The sequence below is a fragment of the Sebastes fasciatus genome, chromosome 3, assembly GCF_043250625.1.
Source record: "Sebastes fasciatus isolate fSebFas1 chromosome 3, fSebFas1.pri, whole genome shotgun sequence".
Taxonomy (NCBI): domain Eukaryota; kingdom Metazoa; phylum Chordata; class Actinopteri; order Perciformes; family Sebastidae; genus Sebastes; species Sebastes fasciatus.
In genome coordinates, this window is record NC_133797.1 from 39,515,959 (window position 1) to 39,538,874 (window position 22,916).

Here is a 22,916-nt window from a genome sequence, read left to right on the forward strand (position 1 = left end):
ATGGTCTTGTTTACAGGATGTAGGTCATATAGTAACATCAGTATTCAATTGAGTATGTTTCATAACCAGTTAAATGTTCCTTGTAGTTACTTTAAGATTGGTTGCGTATTGGTTGTAAATCCATGTGATTCATATTTTCCGACATATTTAATGCTAATACACCAATCTGTAATCATCTATGCACAAAACAATATTTGAAGAATACTAGAACTCTATGGAACACCTTCTGTAAACGTCAGTATGTTGTATTTGATATTTAAATTGTTGATGTGGTCTACTTGTATGTGTATGTAATCCTCTCAGATTCTGACCCAGGAGGACTGGAACGCGGTTTTGTACAACGGTATGGCGGCCACTTCACCCCTCGCTGCTCTTTACTTCGTGGCCCTCATGACCTTTGGAAACTACGTCCTCTTCAACCTGCTGGTAGCCATCTTGGTTGAAGGCTTTCAGGCAGAGGTAAAGGAGCTCATTGGCTTCAAACTGCAGCATGTGAGCTTGTTTTATATAATAGACTGTTTGAATTTAGTTGTTGATGATCGAGGTGTCCAGGCCAGGTTTGTTGATCTCATTCATTACTAACCTTTTGAAAATGCTAATTTGGTTCAACCTGCGTCAGGAGAGGTGAAATAGTTAAAAATATCACTGGCATGTGATGCCCTCTAACAGCAACATAGGGATTGTAACAAATCAACAAGCTCTTACCTCACAATTACTCAATAACTTACTCCAAACAAGTGCCAAATTTTAATATTTTGTAAATGTATCATCTTCATATTACAATCCCCCCTAAATATGTCTATGTCTCTGTTCTATGTTTGTCAGCTCGTTGTTTTCTGTCATTGGTAATGACATATTGTTGTTTACATATACTATAGTATATGTGTCCATGTCTACTCTTTTTTGTCGTTGTTGTCTGTTTATTTGTTTATGTTGTTATGTTGTTGTTTTTTTAAGTAATATGATTTGACTAAAATTATGATTATTATTAGTATTATCACTTTTCTTTTCCTTCATTGGATATTAATATGAAAACAAAGTAAATATATTCCTCCGAAGAGGGGGGGTGGTGGTGACGGACCCAAGATAAAAAAAAAAAATAATAATATTTTGGAAATTAATTATTTACCGAGGCCTGGCCTGTAAATTGATTTACATTAACTTTTCAACTTTGACAGCTCGTCTGTTCATGGAGTCCTTCCCCTTTGGACGGCTGACATCCATCCATCTGTCTGTGTTCCTCAGAGTCTAGACTTTAACCTTCACAGCTCAAATAAACCAAGGCTCTTCTACCCGGTCGATCGTCATAATCACACAACTGAGCAGATTGACATGCATAGAGCTACTGCTGCTGCTAGAGTTACAACAAATGATTAGTATTATTATTATACTGTAGAAAAAAATTCAGTATTGGGCACAATTATGATATTTATCCGAGGCTGTATCAGCAGTCAAAGCATATAATAGTGGTGAATTAAACACAACAGTGTAATTTGTGAAGCCATCCATCTCTGTGGGAAAACAGTGGAAAACGATGCTGTCAATCTGCCATCAACTGTCAGACTCACAGATGTATCGTTGGAGAATTGTATAGCGGTTGAGTAAGCCAGTTGATTTGTTCGTACACGGATCAGAGCGGCGCCGTATTCATGGCACGTGAGTTGGAGGGGGAACACTGACACAAATCACGTTATGATATGATGCTTTATGATTGATCTTTATGAAACGCCAAAACAAAACACAGCCTTCCACTGTCTGTCTGCCTTTCATTCTCTCTCTCTCTCTCTCTCTCTCTCACCTTCTTCCTACTACTGCTACACACTGGGGATTATTGAACCAATTTACTCCAGATGTTCCCATAGTGAAGACCCAAAGGGGAATCCCATTGAACTTAACCAAACCTGCGGGGTCACTGGAGTAGTGTGTATAGTTTGAGGATTTTCACAACACAGATCTGATCCACCCTGATGACCTCAAATATGTTTGATAGTTGGTGGGAGAGTTTTAGAGGTTCCTGAGTCAAACAAAATCTGTGAAATCAGTTACAGTGCACTTTAGAGCCCCCCATAGCATGAGCTCTGTGTAATTCCCTGTCTCTCTTTTTTTATCTCTGTCTATCTCTCACCCCCCCTCTTTGTCTCCAGGGTGATGCCAACCGCTCTTATTCGGATGACGACCGCTCCTCCTCCAACTTTGACGAGAGCGAGAAGCACGACTCCATAAAGTTGTCTGGTGAGCTATGGAAGAGTATTAGGGGCCAGGCATAAGGGGAAAAAATAGCTATTTTGCATTTCGAGAACAATGTCGAACCTTCGAGAGTAATGTCAAACTTTCAGTATTAGTGCCAGGCAGAACAAATAAATAAATCAGAGAAGGAAGATTTTTTTTGCATTTTGAGAATAAAGCCAAAATGACGGGAACAAAGTCAAACTGTTGAGAATAATGTTTAAATACCGTTTCAAGAATAAATCAAACGACTTGCACATATGCTGAAATTTCAACTTTTTCCTTGACATTTCGATTTCAATCAGGAGAGACCCCGTATCGATTGAACAATAATTTATAACATGATGTATGATAAGAAGAATAGTGCAAAGTCTTTGGCGATTAGACTTGACTTGAGATTTTAAAACCAAATCATTGGTTTCTGGAAGTTGACTCACCACTAATGCCAAATCTCTGATTTTCCTCTTCATGTCGAAACTGAACAACAATCTGCCCAACAATCTGCTTGCATCTCACATTTAAGCCAGTATTCGTTGTTTCCCAGTGAGGCTTATTCATGTGCTCAGCCCCAAAAAAACAAACGTAAGAGAGAAGTCTGTGCCAAAGCCTTAGAAAAACTCAGAGAATAACCAGCCGTCTTGAAATATGAATGAGCTCTATCTTTATCCAGAGCTCACAATGAACCTGTTCCAGCCATACAGCGCAGTTCAGAGAGGATTAAAAACCAGTTCACAGACTGGAGGGATCACTTCTATACAGTGTGAGTGGGCTGCTGCTGCTGCAGAGGAGATGTGATCTCTGCAGTGCAGTGGAAGCAAAGGAAGAAACCCTGCAGTCGGCTCCTATATACTGTAGATGAAATCCAACAATGTGTTTTAAAGTCTGTCCACTTACACAGCACAGAGGTTTTAACTTTGGTTCTTTTCTTTTTTTGTGTGAGTGGGCAGTGAGTTTTTATTCTCTGTCTCTCTCTACATCTTTTGAATCTGTGTATCCCTCTTTTTGTCTTAAGAAGCTTAAGAAGTGAGCCAAGGGTGATATCCTACTTTTTCTCTGTGTATTTCCACTTGAGGAATATCTTCAGCTATGAAGTGAAAACAAAAAAAAATCCAAATTCAGTGTCTCAGAAACATCTATCTTTTTAGATTGCTACACCTTTTTCCACTAACAGGAGGCTTAAAAAATCAGAATGCAAACCATTTTAATCTATGAGCTGTCTTAAAGAAATACTTCACAAAGATAATGACCATCTGTATATCAATTACTCGCCCCGTGTTACCTTGAATTCTTGAAGCAAACTTTGTTTTTTCTCACATGCCTCCACGCGTTTAAAAACAAAAAAATCTATATCAAAACACCCTTTTTACAAACTCTCGTACAACTTGTACAGTGTAACCAAAGTCTCATTTATCCAGTTGTATGGTCACTACTTCCCAAACACATGCATCTTTGTTAAAACTTAAAGGCCCAGACATACTAAGCTGACATCAAAGAACCAGCAGCGATGAAGGCCAACTGTTGCGTCGCTTCACGTCTTCTTTGGGTTGGCTGACAAGCTGCATTTGAACACACCACAAAGACGACAGCCGACGGCGAGTTAGCCGCACCAGCAGGCGGCGGTAGTCTCTATTCGTCATTCAAAAAGGGAAACAGAAGGCCGAGGACAGCGGATATACAAGCCGTTGTTATGATACGAACATGAAACAAAGTGACGTCTGCCGAACACTCACTCACTACTTAGCTTCATTCCAGATGTTGATGTCGCTGTGAAAATATCCGTGTGTTGGAATGATCAGATGAGATGAAGATGAAAACTTAGAAGAGCCTTCGTTGGCTTGCTTTCCTCGCGTCCGTTTCTCTTCTCGTGCACTTATTAGTTTGAGCTGAACAGCCAATCAGAGTGATTTCTCTCACCGACGGACTCCGCCACCGATTCAACAAGCTGAATCGGCCGAAAACCCTCCAACACTGGCAGACTAGAGCCGACGATGTGGGACACACCACAAAAACTAGACCCACAGACGCTCACCGACGGCCACAAACTGGCCGACCGACGGCTTGTTGTGTCAGGGCCTTTAGACCTTAAAACCCAGAATTCAAGGTAACACAGGCTGAGTAATTGATATGCAAATGGTCATTTTGTGGGTGAAGTATTCCTTTAAACTTTCAAAAGTGTGTGACCTCTGTAAGCTTGATGTTTTTCCTCCTTTCTCTATTTATTAAAGCCTCACTGTGTTACTGCAGCGATGGCTCTCTGCACCTCCATCTATAACCCTCAGCAGATTGAAGCCCGATGCCTGCAGGGTTGTCAAATGTCATTCTGGAAAATGTAGAGAATCACTAGGTGAAGTAAAGATATATATATATTGTACATGACAGCTTGATAGAAAGTGGTCGAGCAAAAAAGAGTTCATGACAGCATAACCCACCAAATGGGTAGTAGGGGAGCTGGCAACATATTAGATAAATGGTACAAATAATATAACAAAAGTACTGTTTTACCTACTCTCTCTGCTCAACCACCTCTAGACCCAAGGATCTGCACACTGACACCCAACGGCCACCTGGAGCTGGGGGCCCATTCGGGGCCCCGGGGATCGTACTCCTCAGAGAGGCGGAGCTTCACCATTGAGTCCAGGAAGAGCAGCGTGATGAGCCTGGGCAAGAGCAGCCTGGAGAGACGCTCCCTCTCTCTGGTATACTGGTCATACTCTGATCCACTGACATAAAAGATGAAAGAGTCATGTATGTTCCCATTAGTGCAGCTGCTGTACCGCTAGCCTGGTCTTCCTTATTCAAATCAGATAATGGTTGCACCCTGTAGTGAACACACAGACACATACTGTATACGGTAGCTTATATTCTGCAGGTTTTAAAACACACAAACACAGTAGGAATGCCCCGGTGTTGAGCCCACTGAACCGAAACCATCGGGAGAGAGAGAGAAATTGAAACAGTTCTTCAAGGTTGCAAGGTTCGGCTCAGCATCCAGTTGCCATGGCAACTTGTATTAATTGACTGTTCCTCTCTTCTGTTCAGTCACAGAGAAAGTGGGAGAAGTAGAGAGAGCAAAGTACAACAGGGAGAAGTAGAGAGGAGGAAACAGAACAGAGAGATGATGGCGATGCAGTGACAGCGAAGACGGAGGGGAGTGAAAAAAACAGAGCGATGATAACGCTGTAGTTTAGCAACGCCGTTACCTCAGAGGTTATAATGTGAAACGCTGTGGGTGTGGAACATCCACTTCACTGTGAAGTCTCCTCCTCTTCTCTCACAGCGCTACGACTTAATTGATATCAGAAGGCGCCGCATTACTCGGAACAAAAAGTACAGAAATAACAAGAAAGAAAGTTGTTTCATGATTAGCACTGATTGCTACAGTTTTATCAGCAGCTCTGATAGCGTTTGGTCCTCTTTGATGAGATCACACTCGGAGCTATGAATCGGTTCCATCTGTTTGTTGGCTGGTTTGTTGGTTTTACTCAGTACATCAGACATTGTTGATTGGACTCAGATGAAACTCGGGGCCAATGATGCATCGCTCTGTCGTGTTTGCAGCACAATCAAAACGGCATCAGTCTAATGGGTGTGCTGCTTTGTTGGGGGTGTTTGTCCATGTTTCTGATGAAATCTACATAATGACGCATAAAGAGTTGGGGAAACAAATGTACACAATGGAGTTAAAGGTCTGCTTTTTAACTCAATAAAATTAAATAAACAAGGAAAAAAACTATAATAGTATTAATAATAATATTAGCAGATCATCACTGATTGGGTTACCTCAAATGAGATTATTTTGTTCTATTTAAACTTTCAGTATCTGAATTTGTATAAATATACAGTATGTTTTTTAGACTTAATATGTGTAAGACATATTTACATTTTTTTTTATTTTAAACCCCTGAGACCTGCAGGATCGCAGGTGATCCCGACCGACTTTACACTCTTTCAGCAGCTGTGGCAGGGTCAGCTTTAGAGATAGAGGGAAGCTACAGATATCATATGTAACTAGAATGACACTCGGAGAACGCAGACCTCCGCCAAGGAGCCCGAGTAAGATGGTACTGATCACAGAGGTCTTAATGTTCTGGCTGATCGCAATCCTGAAGCCGGATCATGATCGAATGGATTGTTCATTGTGCCACATCCCACCCCTCCAAAAAAATTCATTCAAATCCATTGCAGACTTTTGGAGTAATCCTGCTAACGGACAAACAAACAAACAAACCAACGCCGGTGAAAACATAACCTCCATTGGCCTTGGCGGAGGTAACTAGAAACCTAAGGAATCCATTAGTACCAACCATGTCATGCTAGCATGTTGGTAAGGGGGGTCAATAATGAACCACAATTAGGCTACATTTTGGAGGAAAAACTGGCATGGCCATATTCAAAGGGGTCCCTTGACCTCTGACCTCCAGATACGTAAATGAAAACGGATTCTATGGGTACCCACGAGTCTCCCCTTCATAGACATGCCCACTTTATGATAATCACATGCAGTATAAATGTGTTTTTTTTCTGTTTACTCTGCAAGTAAAAGTTGTAGTAGTTACAGTACGTTTAGCAGCGATATGTTCATAATGTTCAGTACATTAGTGCCAGCAATTCTCTGGTTTATTATAGTGTGGAACAAATTGTCTCATATACAGTAATATACACAAACACACACTCAGTGTTCCTCCTGAGTGCAGCTCCGCATGGACCGACGTGTTAGTTTCTATAGAGTCAGGCTCTGACTGGCGACATGTACGTTTCCAAGGGTAAAACCCATAATTAGGTTTATCATGCTGAGAGGATTAGACATGCGGAAACAAACACAACTGGTTATGTTCCTCTAAGCGGAACTGGCACTCGGGGGTTTTGCATATTAAACTTGATGACAGCCTGCTATCAGATTTATAAAGACCAGTTTATATTTCATTTGTTCGGTCATTTACTTATTTATTTATTAATACATGATGGACGTAGAGTGGCAGGCGTGCTCTTTATCCCTATTGCTACATATTCCAACTAGAGCTGTCAAAAATAACGTGATTATAACGCTTTAATGCAAATTAGTTTTAACGCCACTTATTTCTCTAACACATTAACACAACGAGCTAAAGTGAAGATAAAGATAAGCTAAATAACGCTCAACTTGAAAATGGGTTCTATGGGTACCCACAAGTCTCCCCTTTACAGACATGCACACTTTATAATAATCACATGCAGTTTGGGGGGCAAGTCATAGTCAAGTCAGCACACTGACACACTGACACCTGTTGTTGCCTGTTGGGCTGCAGTTTACCATGTTATGATTTGAGCATATTGTTTTATGCTAAATGCAGTACCTGTGAGGGTTTCTGGACAATATCTGTCATTATTTTGTGTTGTTAATTGATTTACAATAATAAATATATATAAACATTTGCATAAAGCAGCATATTTGTCCTCTAAGAGTATTAAATACTTGACTAAGTCTCCCTTCAAGGTACATTTTGAACAGATAACAAATATGATTAACTTGTGATTAATGGCGTCCTTTCCATAGGTACAAGTACGAACAGTAAATGAGATCATATATTCATATACTGGTGCTGCCCAGTTCATCCACTCTTCTACTGGCAGCCACTGGAGCAGGTGGGAGACGCCGGCTCAACAGCATTTCTGGCTAACAAATTAAGGAGTATTCACTTTTGGACGAGTTTAAAGATGAGCAGCAATTTCTAAAAGTGGAGCTGCACAACTAAATTTAATTGAGAGTAACACATGCATTGAAATGCATCAAATTAACACCGTGGATGATAAAAAATAGATCCATTAATACGATTGTTTCTTTGGTTCCTTCAGTGCAACCCCACGACCTGTAGCAAAGAGAGGCTGTCACATTTTAAAGGCTAAAGTACATTTAAATTACAGTTACATCACAACTTCTTTGCAAGTTTTACTTCATTTTATTGTATGGTGTACTATACCTGATTTAACGTTATTATGATGTAAATATGTCAGATTTACAGGCTGATGTTGAAGGAAAAATCAAAAGGAAGATGGTGTTTAAGCAACATATAACAAGATACTAACCCAATATATCCATATATACAGTACCTGTTTCACAACACCTTATTCTCCTTCTTAACCCTTTAATAAACAGCACACATTCACTGGGAAATGTCAGGTTTCTTTGCAACATGGTGCAATAGAGGGATGTAAAGAGGGACGGGATGCTTTACTGTGTTGAATTGTTTTTGATTGAATTATTTAAGATCTATTCATGCATTCTTGTAGACTTCACTGTCCAGTCGGGGTCTTTGGTTCTTGGAGAGATTTGTTGTTTTACTGGATACAAACTGATGATAATTAATTAAATGTTGTGTGTCTATTCTAGCGCCATGGTCGCAGTCCCAACTACCACAACTGGGGGCGCCCTTTCCATCCACAGTCAGCTTGGAACCGCAGGTACACCATCAGATTTACTCTCAGCTATTGCCTTAATGAATTCTTAATACCCCCATTAAGCCTTAATTACCTACTGTACATGGAAACAGCAAACCTTTCCTGTTGTTTTATGCTCTTATTAGCTTCATGACTAAATGTGCAATATGAAGAAAGTGTTTGATTACCTCTTTATTTTAAAATGTCTCATGATTATTAAAAGCGTTTCCTGCAGGTCTAGCTCAAACAGTCTGGGCCGGAGGAGCTACAGGTTCGGCGGGGCCCCTCTGGTGGGAGGCAGCCTCCGTGTGCACAGCACCCGCTCGCCCTACTCCTACACCTTTGCTGCCGAGCAGGAGTCCCTTCTCTCCCACCCGCCCCACTCCCATCACGCTCTGCCCCCTCACCATCCACCTGCGCCCCCGCTGTTCCTCTCCAGACACATTGCGGCGAGGAGGGACCGGCGGGCTCTTTCGCTGGAGCTCCCGGAGCTGCTCCGGGCGGGCGGACAGCCCCCGGGCCTGCCCCCAGGCCTGCCTCCAGGCCTGCCCCCAGGCCTGCCCCCGAGCCTGCCCCCCGTCCAGCCGGACCCCGGGAGGAGGAGTGGGTCTGGGGCAACGGGTTCCATCACTGGGGGGTCTGGGGCTGGGAGTGGTTTAGGAGTGGACCACCGGGATTGTAATGGCAAGGCGCCAGGTCCACACGCTCAGCTGATGACTGAGGTTTATCCTCAAGTCAACGCACGCAAGGACAGAGCAGACCTCGATGAAGAGACAGATTATGTGAGTGATCTACATTAGCTATCAGTTGTTCCTTCTTTATTCACCAGGACGAATTCATACAGAAGAAATACCATAAAGCAACTAATAAATGAATAATCATCACCTCTTGTGTTAATGCTATATATATATTCTGTTCTTTATTGGCTCCCAGATATGTCTACAGTAGGTATTACTGAAAATCAAATCAAAACAAAACATTAATCATAATCATCGTGGGAGTTAGTGTACAAATGAGGCAACAGTATTGGTTTATCTAACCTCTGCAGTCACTTTATGAAATCTCCAAGCGTGCCAGAAACAAATTCAATCATTTTAATTGCATTTACATTATGGATAAAATGGGGATACAAATAAAGAGTTATCTGGAAAAAAAACATCCATATACTGTAGTGTGAGTGTTGATCCATGTGGCATCTTTAAAAAGTTGTCTGATAATGCTTATACTAAGAGCTAATAACATGATAACTTGCTGAAAACAGTAATCAAAACAGAAAAAGGATGATACGTATCACAGATGAAAGATTTATTCAAGATAACACCCCCACAGCTCATTTCTCTTCCCTTCTTCCTCCTCTCTCCTCCAGAGTTTGTGTTTCCGTGTCCAGAAGATGATGGAGGTGTACAAGCCGGACTGGTGCGAAAGCAGAGAGGAGTGGTCCGTCTACATGTTCTCTCCTCGGAACAGGTGAGTGGACGCCACTACTTAACTTTTTGAGTGTTAAACTTATATATATAATATTGTTGTTGCTTATTTATTCAGGACTGATAGATCAACGCATTCTCATTCCCAATTCATCAAATACCGCCGCTTGGTCAGTGCCCCTCGGCATCAGAGACCGTCGCACGGGGTTCCCTTCTTGCGTTACTTTTGGACGGACCAGGGACGGCGTGTCAATATACGCTCGTTAAATGCATAGTGTTTCAAAAGAATTGATTAATTTTTAAAGGAAGTTAGGTTTAGTCAACACGACCACTTAGGTAGGGTAAGGAAACGGTTGTGGTTGACGTTAACTTCACTGACTAGAGTCTCACGTGACTCACGGTACTGACGATACCGACGAGTCATGGGACTAAAGACTGACGTGACTAAATAAGTCAACGTTACTTTTAGTTTCATTTTGAACAGCAGCCTCCTGGTTGAAAGTCTTGTGTTTGTTTGACCCACCCACCTCCCCTCCCTCCGGGAACGTAGAGTCTCTTTTCAAAATAAACAACGTAGGTTTATTTAGTTTTTAGGTTTACTCGTGCAACAAAACTACTTGGCTAGGTTTAGGAAAAGATTGTGGTTTGGGTTAGAATAAGCAAGTTTGTTATGAAACTGGTGTTGGTAAAGTATGGAAGTCATGTACGTTACGTTGACATTTGATTTCATATGGGACAAGAGCGGTCTCCTGGGTGAAATACCTGTTTGTTTGACCATACCATGCGCTCCTTCCTCCCACCCTAAGTGGACTTCCTCGCTCCTTATACTACGTCAGTTGCTCTGACCGTCTAATAATGATGTGGATGGGTTAACATTGGCTCGACGCGTCTCATACAGACGCTAAAGGGTGCCTCGGTGCGTCGGTATCAGACGTCGATGGGCACTGACTAAGAGTCTGTATTTGACGAGTTGGCAGTGAGAACGTGTTGGATAGACAGAAGGATGCTGATGACCTCTGTCCACCACACACTACTCTGATTATCCTCCCCAAAACCTCCAACCTTGTGGAAAGTCTCTCTTAAAAACAGGCAATGTGTAAAACCCATTGACTTTTATTTAAAACCTTGGTCCACTTCAGATTGGTCAGTGGGAATTGATCTGAACTCAAAATGTGCACCAAAGTTCAACCTCTCAATGAGAAAACAAAGTAGGAAACATCTCTCTGGATGTGTCAGTACTTGTGATAGGTTTGGTTTGTTTGTTTGTTCAGCGCTATAAGTGCAGAGAAACCGAGTGCAGAGAGATGAGTCGACAAGCAAAAAACAAATGTTAGCGAACGTCCCCGGCTCTGTCCCGATAATGTGGAAGAACAGCGAGCTGCATAGTCAAACCGTTTGTCTGTTCACACAGAGAGAACTGCTGTCTTCTGGTTTCACAAATGGCTTGTTAAAGTGATGTCTCTGTGTGTTTCCTCCAAACCATTTTTTTTTATTCTCTCTCTAGACAATGTTATTGACTCTGGGCTCCGAGTCGTGTGTGTGTTTGTGTTATTGTGTTTTCCTCCAGCCCTTGAATGCGTTGCTGGTAGAAAAAGGCCCCTGAAAGCAACATGAAAGAAAAATCACTCAGTCATCCGTTCGCTCACTCACCCGATTCTCCTGCGTGCTGATAGCCACTTAAGGGAAGCCAGGCCCCAGGGCTGTGTTTTGGCATCCTGGCAGGTGCCATCTGTCAAGCAAAAGGCTGTGCGTGTTGGCAGTGTGTGTAGCGTTAGGCCATATCTCTGGTAGTGTCGGGTTGCGTGTTTGCGGATGACTTTGCATATGTGCACGTGGGAGCCTGTGAGCATATGCGCGTCTTTGCCTTGTTTACACCTCAGTGAGTAGTGAGCGTGTGTACAAGTGTACTTTAACAGAATTAAAGCAGACAAACAAACAAAACGCAACTGCAGAAGTTGTGTCTCAGGTGGGATAAGTGCCGACGCCAGCGACGCCGCTGGTCACGATCAATATCAGGGGACAAGGAGTTGCCAGATCTGAATCGATAGATAAAGGGAAGAGGGTTGCCAGGTCTGGAGGAAAAGCAGTCAGGTTAGCACATTGATTGTCTCACCTAGAGAGCAGGTGCAGCAGTCGGTCTCTTCTGTTCCCTTTTATAGCCGGCAGGATGAGATGAGATGTGTGAGGGCTTCACTCAGAGCTCGCTGCCTTTAACCGACTCTGGAGCCGACGGGTTTGACGAGCAGCGCTGCAGGTGTCTGAGGATATTAAAGTCTATTTAGAGGTAGTTCCTACTCCAGTAGTTCTTATCACATGATGACAACAGTATGCCTGCTGAGAAGTTACACCTTGGATTGTTTTATTTGAATAATTAATAGAGGCCTCGGGAGGTGAAAATATTCAACATTTTAACAAAAAAAGTTGAGGAAAGAAATGAACAATTTGTGCATTTACAGACGAGGCATCGCCACTCCAGAAAGAAATACAAAATGTATCATTTTTGATTGATTTCTTTATTTTCATGTCACAAAGGGCCGAACCCTCATGTGTTTACAAGATGCCAAAAATATTGTTGCAGTGGTCAAACATTTCATTCAATTACAAAATTACAGGTTATTTTACCGCTCGGTGTTAAAGGTAATATTCGGTCCTTCTCTCCCAAGACAAAAAGGTTCCCTTCCTGAAGCACAACTCAAGTTTTTAATAGTCAACCAGCCAAAAGAAATCAACATAAATGGATGTGTCATTTTACTCAAAAGTACCTCCCTTATGTCCTCGTAGACAAGGACAGTAAAACAAGAAGTAAACATCATTTTCAACTTCCCCTAGCTCACACAACAAACAAAGTCTGTCCTCCTCTGGAGGGGCATTAAACCTGCCAGCCTCCACAGGACTAATGGTAATGTTCCCGAGTGTAACTCTGTCATTGGATGTTGGTGGCTACCTGAGACAAAAAAAAAAAAAGTAAACTTCTGTTAAGCCCGATGGAGGTGTTTGTGCTCCCAACACGTGCTCTTGATTCATTTAATCATGCTTCAGACATTCTATCAGATGTCAACAGTAAACAATATTTCCTTCATACATAATATCATATATTATAAGGTATCTTAGCCTGAAGTTTGTTTCGATGCAGTTACACATGAGCGCGTACCCTTATAGACATTTCATGAACAGATCTTTCATTCTCCTCCTCTTCCCTCTACCCTCTCTCTCTGTTTCTCTCCTGTCAGGTTCAGACAGCTGTGCCAGTCCATTATCACCCATAAGCTCTTTGACTATGTGGTCCTGGCCTTCATCTTTCTCAACTGCATTACAGTGGCTCTGGAGAGGCCGAGGATACTGCAGGGCAGTCTGGTAAGAGCTGTGTCATCATCAAACAATCGGCCGTGTAATGCTGCTTTTACTCATCATGAGTGATGCAACGGATATTATGGTACCGTCTGCAGGTGCATCTGAGGTGAGCCTGCTCATACTGCCATATAAGGTGGACATCCTCAGAGCCTTTGTGGTTTAAAATATTGATGTGACGAAAGTGGAATTAAAAGAGTAAATATATATATATATATGGAGTATACATTATAAGATGTATTAATCCCGAAGGAAAGTCTTGTGCCAGAGATTGCTCAAAATTACAACAAGTTCAAGTGTATAAAATAAAAAGTACTATTTCTAGCACCAGTGCCTAATAGGATAACAATAAAGTAAGATACATTTAGTAAAATGAGTAAATAAGGTAAAGTAAGCTACAAAACAGAAAAGGAAGTAATATTGCACACAATGAACAGTGATATTGCACATGAGAATGGAAAAAGTAGTATTGCACACGATATTGAGATTATATTATACTATACTATTATACTATATTATACTATTATATTACTATATATACATTAATACATAATATTAAACTACGTCTTTCAAGAACAAATTTAATATGAGAACAGGCCCAGTAATAGTAATTCTGGTTATAATAATAACCAATTTGAGAAATTCATCTGTGTGGGAAAAAAAAAAGAAGTTTTGCCAGTATCATTTTTAGGGATGCATCGATACCGGATCAGGTATCGGTTCCAATGGGGCTGATCTTTTCAATTCAATTATATGTTTATATACTATACATTATATACTGGGATTTTAATTCCTGTTTAAGTTTTGACCAATTTTTTTGCTGCATTAAAAAGGTTTACACTTGAATTCTCATTCCTGTTAATTTTGAAGGTTTTTTACTAAGTTGCTGGTGTACGATTTATTATTTTAATACTCTATAACAATTCAGTATATTTATATATATATATATATATGTATGTATTTATTAGTTATGTTTTGTTTAACAAAGTTAAGGAAGCAAGTCAAACCTGATGTTGCCTTACACATAAAATAATGAACCCAGTCACTTCCACACAGTGAGGCATACAGCTTATTAATTAAACACTGGTATCGGATTGGACTCGGTATCGGCCGATACCCAAAGTCCAGGTATCGCTATCAAGTATCGTTTTTCTAAGTAACTTTTTTTTCTTTTTTTTTTTCTTTCAAAATGAGGATTACAACAGCAAACTTTGAAAACTAAAAACATATATATCACATGTTTTCACAACTTAGAAAATTATCCTGGCAAAATATTTTTTTTCCACCTGTTTCACAGATGAAAAAAATAATAATTATGTATCTAAGATCAAACTTGGGAAATGGATCACCATATATTCTTTCTCACTTTCCTTTGAGGGCTTCCATATAAACAAGATGTTGCTCATTTAGAAAAAAAACAACCTTCAAATGATTTATAAACATGCGATTATTTATATGAATTAGATCGACTTTAAAATGCAGCTTTGATTCTTTCATCGCTCTGAGCTCTCTCCGGATTCTGGCATTAAGACACTTTTCCTGCAATCAAGCAAATTGCTGAATGACAGGCACTATTCAAAACAAGTCCTTTGAAGCGTTCGAATGAAAGTGTTGCAACTCTTTCAAAGTTGAAAGATTTAATTTGCCAACAAGATCTAATTCTAATTTAATAGCAAAATCACTGACAAATGAAGTCTCATATCCTGCTTTGAAGCTTCTGAGTAAAGCCAAGTGCAGTCAGTCTTTTTCTTCCGAAGCTACCACTTCTTTTTGTCTCTTTTAATTATTCTTCTCCTCCTGCCTCCGTCCTTTAAACTCGTTCCCTTTCTTTTCTCTCTCCTTTTGTTACAGGAAAGGCTGCTTCTCACGGTTTCCAACTACATCTTTACTGCCATCTTTGTTGCGGAGATGACTGTCAAGGTAAAATGTTCACCTTTTGTACTTTCTTCGCTCTCCTTTCTTCACCTCTCATCACATCCTCGTCTTCTCCAGTGTTCTCGTCCTCTTCCCTCTCCCGTCTTGACTTTTTATCTCTCCTCCTCTCATCTCCATTCCTCTACTGGAGTTGTCTCTTCTCTCGTCTTTCTTCTGTACATTATTTCCACTCCTCTCTTCCTGTCTTTTCCTTCATCCTCTTATGTCTCCACCTCCTCTTTTTGCTCCTATTAGGGCTGGGACGACCTATCTCCCAATTCTATACTATCACAATTCTTGGGTGCTGATTCGATATTACGATTTATTGCAATTTTTTCTTAACTTTTTTAACACTAGACCATGGGGGAAAGTTTAATCATACACTTCTAGGGAGTTTTACTTTGCAAAATATCTAAATTAATACAGTAAAAATGTTTGATTTTCAGCATGTATGTAGTCAGAGACGTCCTGAAGTCAAATACATCATGTCATTAATGACAGGCATTATTCATAAACATTTTTCCAGCGACTGAAAAATCAAAGAATAAAGACTTGTCTCTCACAAATTAGTTGTATTTTCTTTTTAATTTATAAGGGACTTGTAATGTTTTATACTTCTGGTGAATATAATTTAATCAATCTCATTCCATATATATATTTTGTACATATACAGTTCCCTTTGTTTGCACCTTATTTTGAAAACCGGACGTAGTCACACATGTCTACTTCCTCTAACTTCTCCAAGTCCGTCTCTAGCTCTGCCGTCAACTCCGTTCTCTTTATCCATCCATGGTCAGCTCCATCGAGGCCGTTTGAATGCATTTAACATAAATGTCAGTATATGGGTGCTCTACAGTTGTAGCGTCGGCCCATTTGACTACGGAGACGAGAGCGACAGCCGGCTCGACCGCACGTTACCGCGATACGATAACGTTTCCTGTCCGTGACAGAGTTAGCATGCAGCTTTAGCTCTGCTCTGTCTAGCTCTGCTTTTCCTGTCAATGTGTGAAACCCAAAGTGTTTCCATCCTTTACTGGATGTGTAGTGTTTACCACGCTGGATTTAACATGTGAGGGTGCAGGTCGTATCCACGCGGACGCTGTTTTGTGCTTTCTCGGTTTGTTTTGGTTGACGGATACGGAACGGATACGGAACGGATACGGAACGGATATGACGTCACGTTACTCAGACTACAACAATAGAAGCGGTAACTTCCTTCTACCTCCACATAGACTTAAATGAAGCAAATATATCGATTCTGGCATTCAGTCTATTTCAGAATCGTTATAAAAAAAACTCGATACATAAGTGAATTCATTTTTTTCCCACCCCTAGCTCCTGTCCCCTTCTTTCCCCTCCTCATTTCCTATCTGGTTTAGTTTTCTCTCTTCCTTTTTATATCTCAATTTCCTCAGTTTCCTTCTCTTTTATTCTTCCTTATCTTTCTCTCTCTTCTCCTTTCATCTCCAGCTCTTATTCTCTCCCTCCCATCCTCTTTCCACCCCTCTTACCTCCTCTTTTTCTTGACAACTTTGCAACTTGCGGTTTAATCAGTTATACATGTCCCATTAGCGACGGGCAGCTAGATAACGAAGTTAATTAGAAGGCTATCGCTCTTCAGCTGGCCTTTAGCTACTCATGGACTTCCCATCGACAAACACGCATTCCCATACTCTTTTTTTTAATCCACTAATCTGCTTGTCCTGAACACAGGGCATCATCCATTATTAAGGGCCTCGTGTCTCCAGGAGTTCTTCACATTGCTAGAAACCCTATAGTGATTTATTTATGACCAGGGATGATGAAGACATGTGTAGCATAATGATATGTAGATCATCTCTGCACTGCGGTGGTGCAGAGTTCACATACATGCATTTGACCCCTGGTTGCACTTAGCTCGTTAGTTTGTTATTTCTTCTGTATCTCCATCTCCTTCTTTGCGTTTTCTATTTACTCCCACTCCTTTGATCAGCCTTCCGATCCCTCATATTTTCATTGGCTTTATCTTCCCTGTGCAACTCATTTGATTAATTTCACATTCACTTCTGTATCTCTCTGCTCTTTTGTCCCTCCATTTGTAATTTAATCAGTCAAGCTCCATTGTTATCTGTGCCCTGTTTCATTTTCACACTCAAATGTGGTCCCAGCAGCTCATTTTCTTATCTCAAATAGCACTAACCTCCACTCAAACTGTGACCGCTGCTGTTCCTCTTTAATAAAGTATTTGTCTCGTCATTGAACCGACACTAAATCAGGGGACTGATCATCCACTTCGTATTTACACATGAGCTTTACCACAGCTGTAGTATCGCAGTGTTGTCAAAGCCATACACTTACACACTCATTTGTGTTAATATACTTGTCATGGCATTTATTTTCCAAAGCATAACACAGATATTAACTTGCTGAAAAGACCTCATTTAGCAATACTGTCCTCAGTGCTGCTATAAAAGTTGTTCCAGTACTTCATAAACCGTGCAGAGAACAGCTCGCCAAGCACATCTTCTGCTGCTCGTTAACCTACTGTTTTACAGTAGTACAGTTTGGACACTCTTCGTTTATAATAATGCAATAATGTTTAGAGCCCTGCATGGTCATGTAGCGACCTCACACACTCAAGGCTTAAAACTGAAGTAGTCTGTGCCTTTGGATCGCTCTCTCTCTGCAAAAAGGGTCTGAGGAAACTGCTTATATGTGCCTTTATGTATTTATTTTCTTATTTATATCCTCATTTTGAATCAATTTACGGTGTATCCTCAGGAATGGATGCCATCAAAATGCAATTTGACTGCTTGTTTTCATTGATTACTGACGTACTCAACGTACTTCATTACTTGCAGCCTTCAAATGTGGGCTTGTGGTTACGACCAGGCGGCATCTTCCGGTTCTGAAAGGTGAAGCCGATGCTGAAGTGTCTTAAACTTGCATTCTTTCTAACAGCCAGCAGGGGGCGACCTTTTGGTTGCTAAAAGAAGTCTGATTGTATAGAAGTCGATGAGAAAATGAGCCTACTTCTCACTTTGATTTATTACCTCAGTGAACATTGTAAAAATAAGTTTATGGTCTCAATTACTAGTTTCATATTCATCATCTTGATCTTTTGGTCTTTTGACGTAGGATATATCAGAGAAATGCCTCATAGTTTATTTATCAATCAATCAATCAATCAACATTTATTTGTATAGCCCTTTACAACAACCAAAAGGTACCCAAAGTGCTTCACATTAACATCAAGAAATAACAGGAATAAAACATTGAAAAAAGGTACATAAAAAGCATAGGCAAAATGTCACAGCGCTACTAGGTATTAAAAGCCAACCTAAATAAAATGGTCTTGAGCTTAGATTTAAAAAGTATTAGGTCAGTGATAGTGCGTATATCAGGGGGTAACTTGTTCTATAGTTTAGGAGAAGCGACAGCCAAAACACGATCACCCCACAGCTTATACCTCGACCTCGGACTTCTAAAAAAGGTTGACCAGATGACTGCAAAGCCCCGTTATGCTCACTTATCTCGGACAAATAAGGTGGAGTGAGGTCGTTAACGGCTTTAAAAACAAACATCAAGAGCTTAAAATCGATTCTAAAGCCAACTGGAAGCCAATGGAGCGAGTAAAGTACGGTGGGTAATGTGTTCACGTCTGGAAGTATTAGTTAAAAAGCGAGCAGCAGCATTTTTGCACAAGTTGGAGGAGCGCGAGGGAAAACTGGTTGAGTGCATTACAATAATCAAGTCTCCAGCTAATTCTCAAGATCGTGCCGATTGAGGAAGGGCTTTACTTTAGCCAGAAAACCAAGCTGTAAAAAGACCGTTTTAACAACAGAGTCAATCTGTTTATCAAATTTCAAACAGCCGTCAAATGTCACCCTCCCAGATTATTTTACAGTTGGTTTGAAATAAGAAGAATAGTTTCTCAACACATTGGCAAATTACTTTCATTATATCATCTGTTAACTTGAAGCTGCACACATTCACATATTAACTATATATCATATTCTTCTATACAAGACCAATAAAACATTATTGTGTTCTCACCCTCCATCCTTCCATCCTCTCTCTCTCTCTCTCTCTCTCTCTCTCTCTCTCTCTCTCTCTCTCTCTCTCTCTCTCTCTCCCTCTCTCTCTCTGCTTGTTGCGTTTAATCTGTTGTTGCAGGCTGGTCAGTCTGATCACTCTCGGAGGAGCACTAATTAAACAGAGTTTCCTCCCTGAGACACACTTCATCACTGTTCTAATTTCCTGTCCACACACACACACACACAGATACACTCATTCATGAGTGGTAGTGATCAGTGTAAACAGTGTTACCTGCACACAGTGAGTTTGACCTTGAACATCAGACTCTAATTAGAAACAGGGAGTGTGAGAGTGTTGATCTGGTTGTCTTTCCACCCCTCCCCGTCTCTCTCTCTCACACACAGACACACACACACACACAAACATAAACTCACACACGCTTGTCCACGGTTGACTCGTTCTTGTCACACCGTGTCTTTTGCCTGCTAAAAGCGATCAGACCGTTATGAGGTCTAAGCAGGCCTGACAGCCATTCTGTTGTTGTCACTGTGCTTACGCTGTCATCATACCTAATATATAGTTACATCACACTGTGGTAAAGACTCTGTCAGCTCCACGTCTCTCAGTCGGTCCGTGTGTTACCTCAGCACTATACTACTCATCGAGCTCCGGGGCTGTCGAGAAACAACAGTCAGCTCGAGGCTGAGGCAAAACTTGCAGATACTCTAACAGCTTCAAATATGTGAAGCTGATGTTGTCAGCAGAAAATTATTTTTTTTCCATCAAAGTGTCACGCTTTGTCTTTTCTTTAAAACTGCCTCATAACACTTACTGAGGAGCGTAGTGACAGGAGCTGAAAGAAGCAGTGGAAATGGAGTTCTTGCTTTTTAGCTTTAAGTAGTGAGAAACTCTTTCAAGACACGTCCAGACTTTAGACTCTCCGTGTCTCTGTTCCACAATAAATGCCATTTTTTTAAAAGTGCATTCACAGTTTGTGTTATCTGGTCACAACTTCTCCATTAAGACTCTTTTTTTTTTTGGTAGCAGCAACCAAATGTCAGTACCAGACTAACCAGGGAAAATAAATGACTCACGTTCTTCACTTCTTTAACTCCGTACTTTGTGACAGAAGGAAAGATGATGCTGAAACAGATGTGCACTTTCAACAAATTTCCCCTGATTAAAGTTTAAAAATATAATAGTTAGTTTAACTTTAACTCATCTCAGATAATTAGAGCACACCACCTAAGAAATTCAAAAATGTTTAAAGGGACTATTTGTAACTTTCAGAATTGCTTGTTAACAGCGACACCTGTGGCCGTTAAGTCAACGAAAGTCAGTGTCGGGCTCGCGTGCTCTAAATATACCTGAACGGTCGGAGGCGATAACGTGTCTCGTTGCGAGCGCGCATATGCGAGCGCGCATAAGCGAGCGCGCCTGTGTCCCGACCCGGTTCATTTATACGCTTAAAAAGTTACAAACAGTCCCTTTAACTTTTTAATTAGCAAGTTGGTGAACAAATAATACTTGATGTAATAATTTAATTAAGTCTAAATGTTAATTATTACTGACTCCGGCAATCATGTTTGTAGTCAAAGAGGTTACGGTTAACCCTAACCCTCTCTGGTGCCAGATCATGGTCCAGTTATCCCCACTCAGCTACCTTGGTGACTACCTCAAAAAAAACCACTAGATTAATGATTATAAATATGTTTATTATTGATCTAGCCTATTTGTAAATTTGGCCGATGTTAATGCAAAAAGATCAGATATGTCTCACATCCATTCTCAGATTCTCCAAAATAAATAATCAGACTCATCACCAAAGTCATTGTAGTATTTAATCAGTCCTGCTGTACTGTTGAAATGTGGGTTAGAAAAGTATAAAGAGAATAGTGGACACTCATCAGAGATCCATTATGGTCATGTCCAAGTCAATGTGCAGCAATGTGAGCTCGTAAAATCCCATTTTAAACATCAGATTGTAAAACTAACGCTGAAGTGACGAGTGCAATGATTGCCATATTTTCTTCTTAGTAATATTGCAAATGTAGTTTGAATGTAATTTAATATTAACCTGACATACTCGCCCTGTCAGCCAAAGCACGGCTGGTACTTTGAGAGGAGAAGAGCAGGCTTTGATAATGCGCTGGCATCGACCTGCTATAGATTGCCCATGCATCATGTTTTATCAGGGCGATATTTGATCTGCTTAATGGAGAGCCCTACGGCGCTCCGACGGTCCCGAAGGAGCTTCACTATTAATAACAGAGCAGACGTATTATAACTCGCTATCCAGCCTGTCAAAACATGACAAAAGACCTATCGTATAGGATGTGACAGTGACTTACTGCCGTGCAGATCTCACCGGCGAGGACAGATGAAATATTTTCTTACAGTTTGAGTTTTGGACCATGTTGGCTGTCAAAACAAGGCGGAAAGATCGTCTGTTCCTAAACAGGGCTGTGGGAAATTCTGCAAACGGACAACTTCAGTTAGTTTTCTGATACAGTACATAAGTCTTCCTTCATCCTTCTCTCCCTTTATCTGTCTGTCTTTGTTCTTCTTCCACTTTGACTTCATTTCATCCCATTTCTCTCTATTTTTTTCTGTCTTTGTCATCGTCTTGACGCCCACCCAGCTTCTACATTATTTCTATAGAGTTAGGATGCCCTGACAACAGTTGGCATGGCAGTATCCGTTATCACGCTTCCACCGCTGCTTCTGTCGTCACTCACTTTGAGTTACTGTGGTGACAGTCGTGGTGTTTGTTCAGAGGGTGGGATGTGTTGTTGAGGGTTGCCAGCAACACGATACAGTAGCAGAGTTTTATATGAGCCTTTCTAGAAGACGATAACAGGGTCGATTTTGACTGAAGCCTAATAGGAATGTCTAGGAATACCTCGCTAACCCTGCTGCCCCTGTGAACTGGAAAAGTGGAAGATAATGGGTGGATGGATGGAATTACAAAGAGGCTGGCCTCAATGTTGTTTTCCTACTCAGTCGCTCATGAATATTGTCTGAACTATATGATGTGATCGAGCCTGGGATATCTACTGCTAATACAATATTTCAGATCAGAGCTGCTGTCACATCGTTGGCACAGTTTCAAAAGAGGATAATTGTGAGTAGGTATAGTAAGATCATTAAAATGAGTTCAGCTTGTTCCCTTGAGGAAATACACCACTGAAAATCTATCTTTTAAATATCAAACACATGCCTCCGTGTGAGGCTTGAAAAGTGGCTCTGAAAAGTCAATAGTTAGTCGGACATAATTTTTAGTCAGCTTGGATTCGCATCTGTCACCGTGGATACCGATGGTGCCTGGGAACCAGACGAATCTGCAAGCTCATGTTTTATTTGCTCTGGCAGATGCGTCTGGTGGATCATGTTGTAGGAGTGATTTCAGAAGTCTCAATGGATGTTTTCATATAGTTTGACACGTTCCCAGTGACAACTCTGCATCACTATTGTGATCTATTGTAACTCGTCTGAATCCCAGCTGACTACGGCTCAGGAAGGAGCGTGCTACGACGTTTTCAGAGCCTCCCTTCACCCTCTACAGGTGGCATC

At 40.9% G+C, this 22,916-nt stretch overlaps 1 protein-coding gene across 3 annotated transcripts in view; it reads left to right on the forward strand.

Moving 5' to 3' along the window:
* The window catches only part of LOC141765072 (voltage-dependent T-type calcium channel subunit alpha-1I-like), a 169,172-nt gene that overhangs the window by 77,623 nt on the left and 68,633 nt on the right, over positions 1-22,916 (forward strand). For 2 of the 3 annotated variants that reach the window (XM_074630923.1, XM_074630926.1), the window contains 8 exons: positions 304-459; positions 2,145-2,232; positions 4,756-4,922; positions 8,594-8,664; positions 8,864-9,422; positions 10,007-10,107; positions 13,295-13,418; positions 15,264-15,332. In XM_074630923.1, the coding sequence (XP_074487024.1) occupies positions 304-459; positions 2,145-2,232; positions 4,756-4,922; positions 8,594-8,664; positions 8,864-9,422; positions 10,007-10,107; positions 13,295-13,418; positions 15,264-15,332 (1,335 nt within the window). The remainder of the gene's footprint in view (positions 1-303; positions 460-2,144; positions 2,233-4,755; positions 4,923-8,593; positions 8,665-8,863; positions 9,423-10,006; positions 10,108-13,294; positions 13,419-15,263; positions 15,333-22,916) is intronic. The other variant, XM_074630924.1, reaches the window with a different exon arrangement.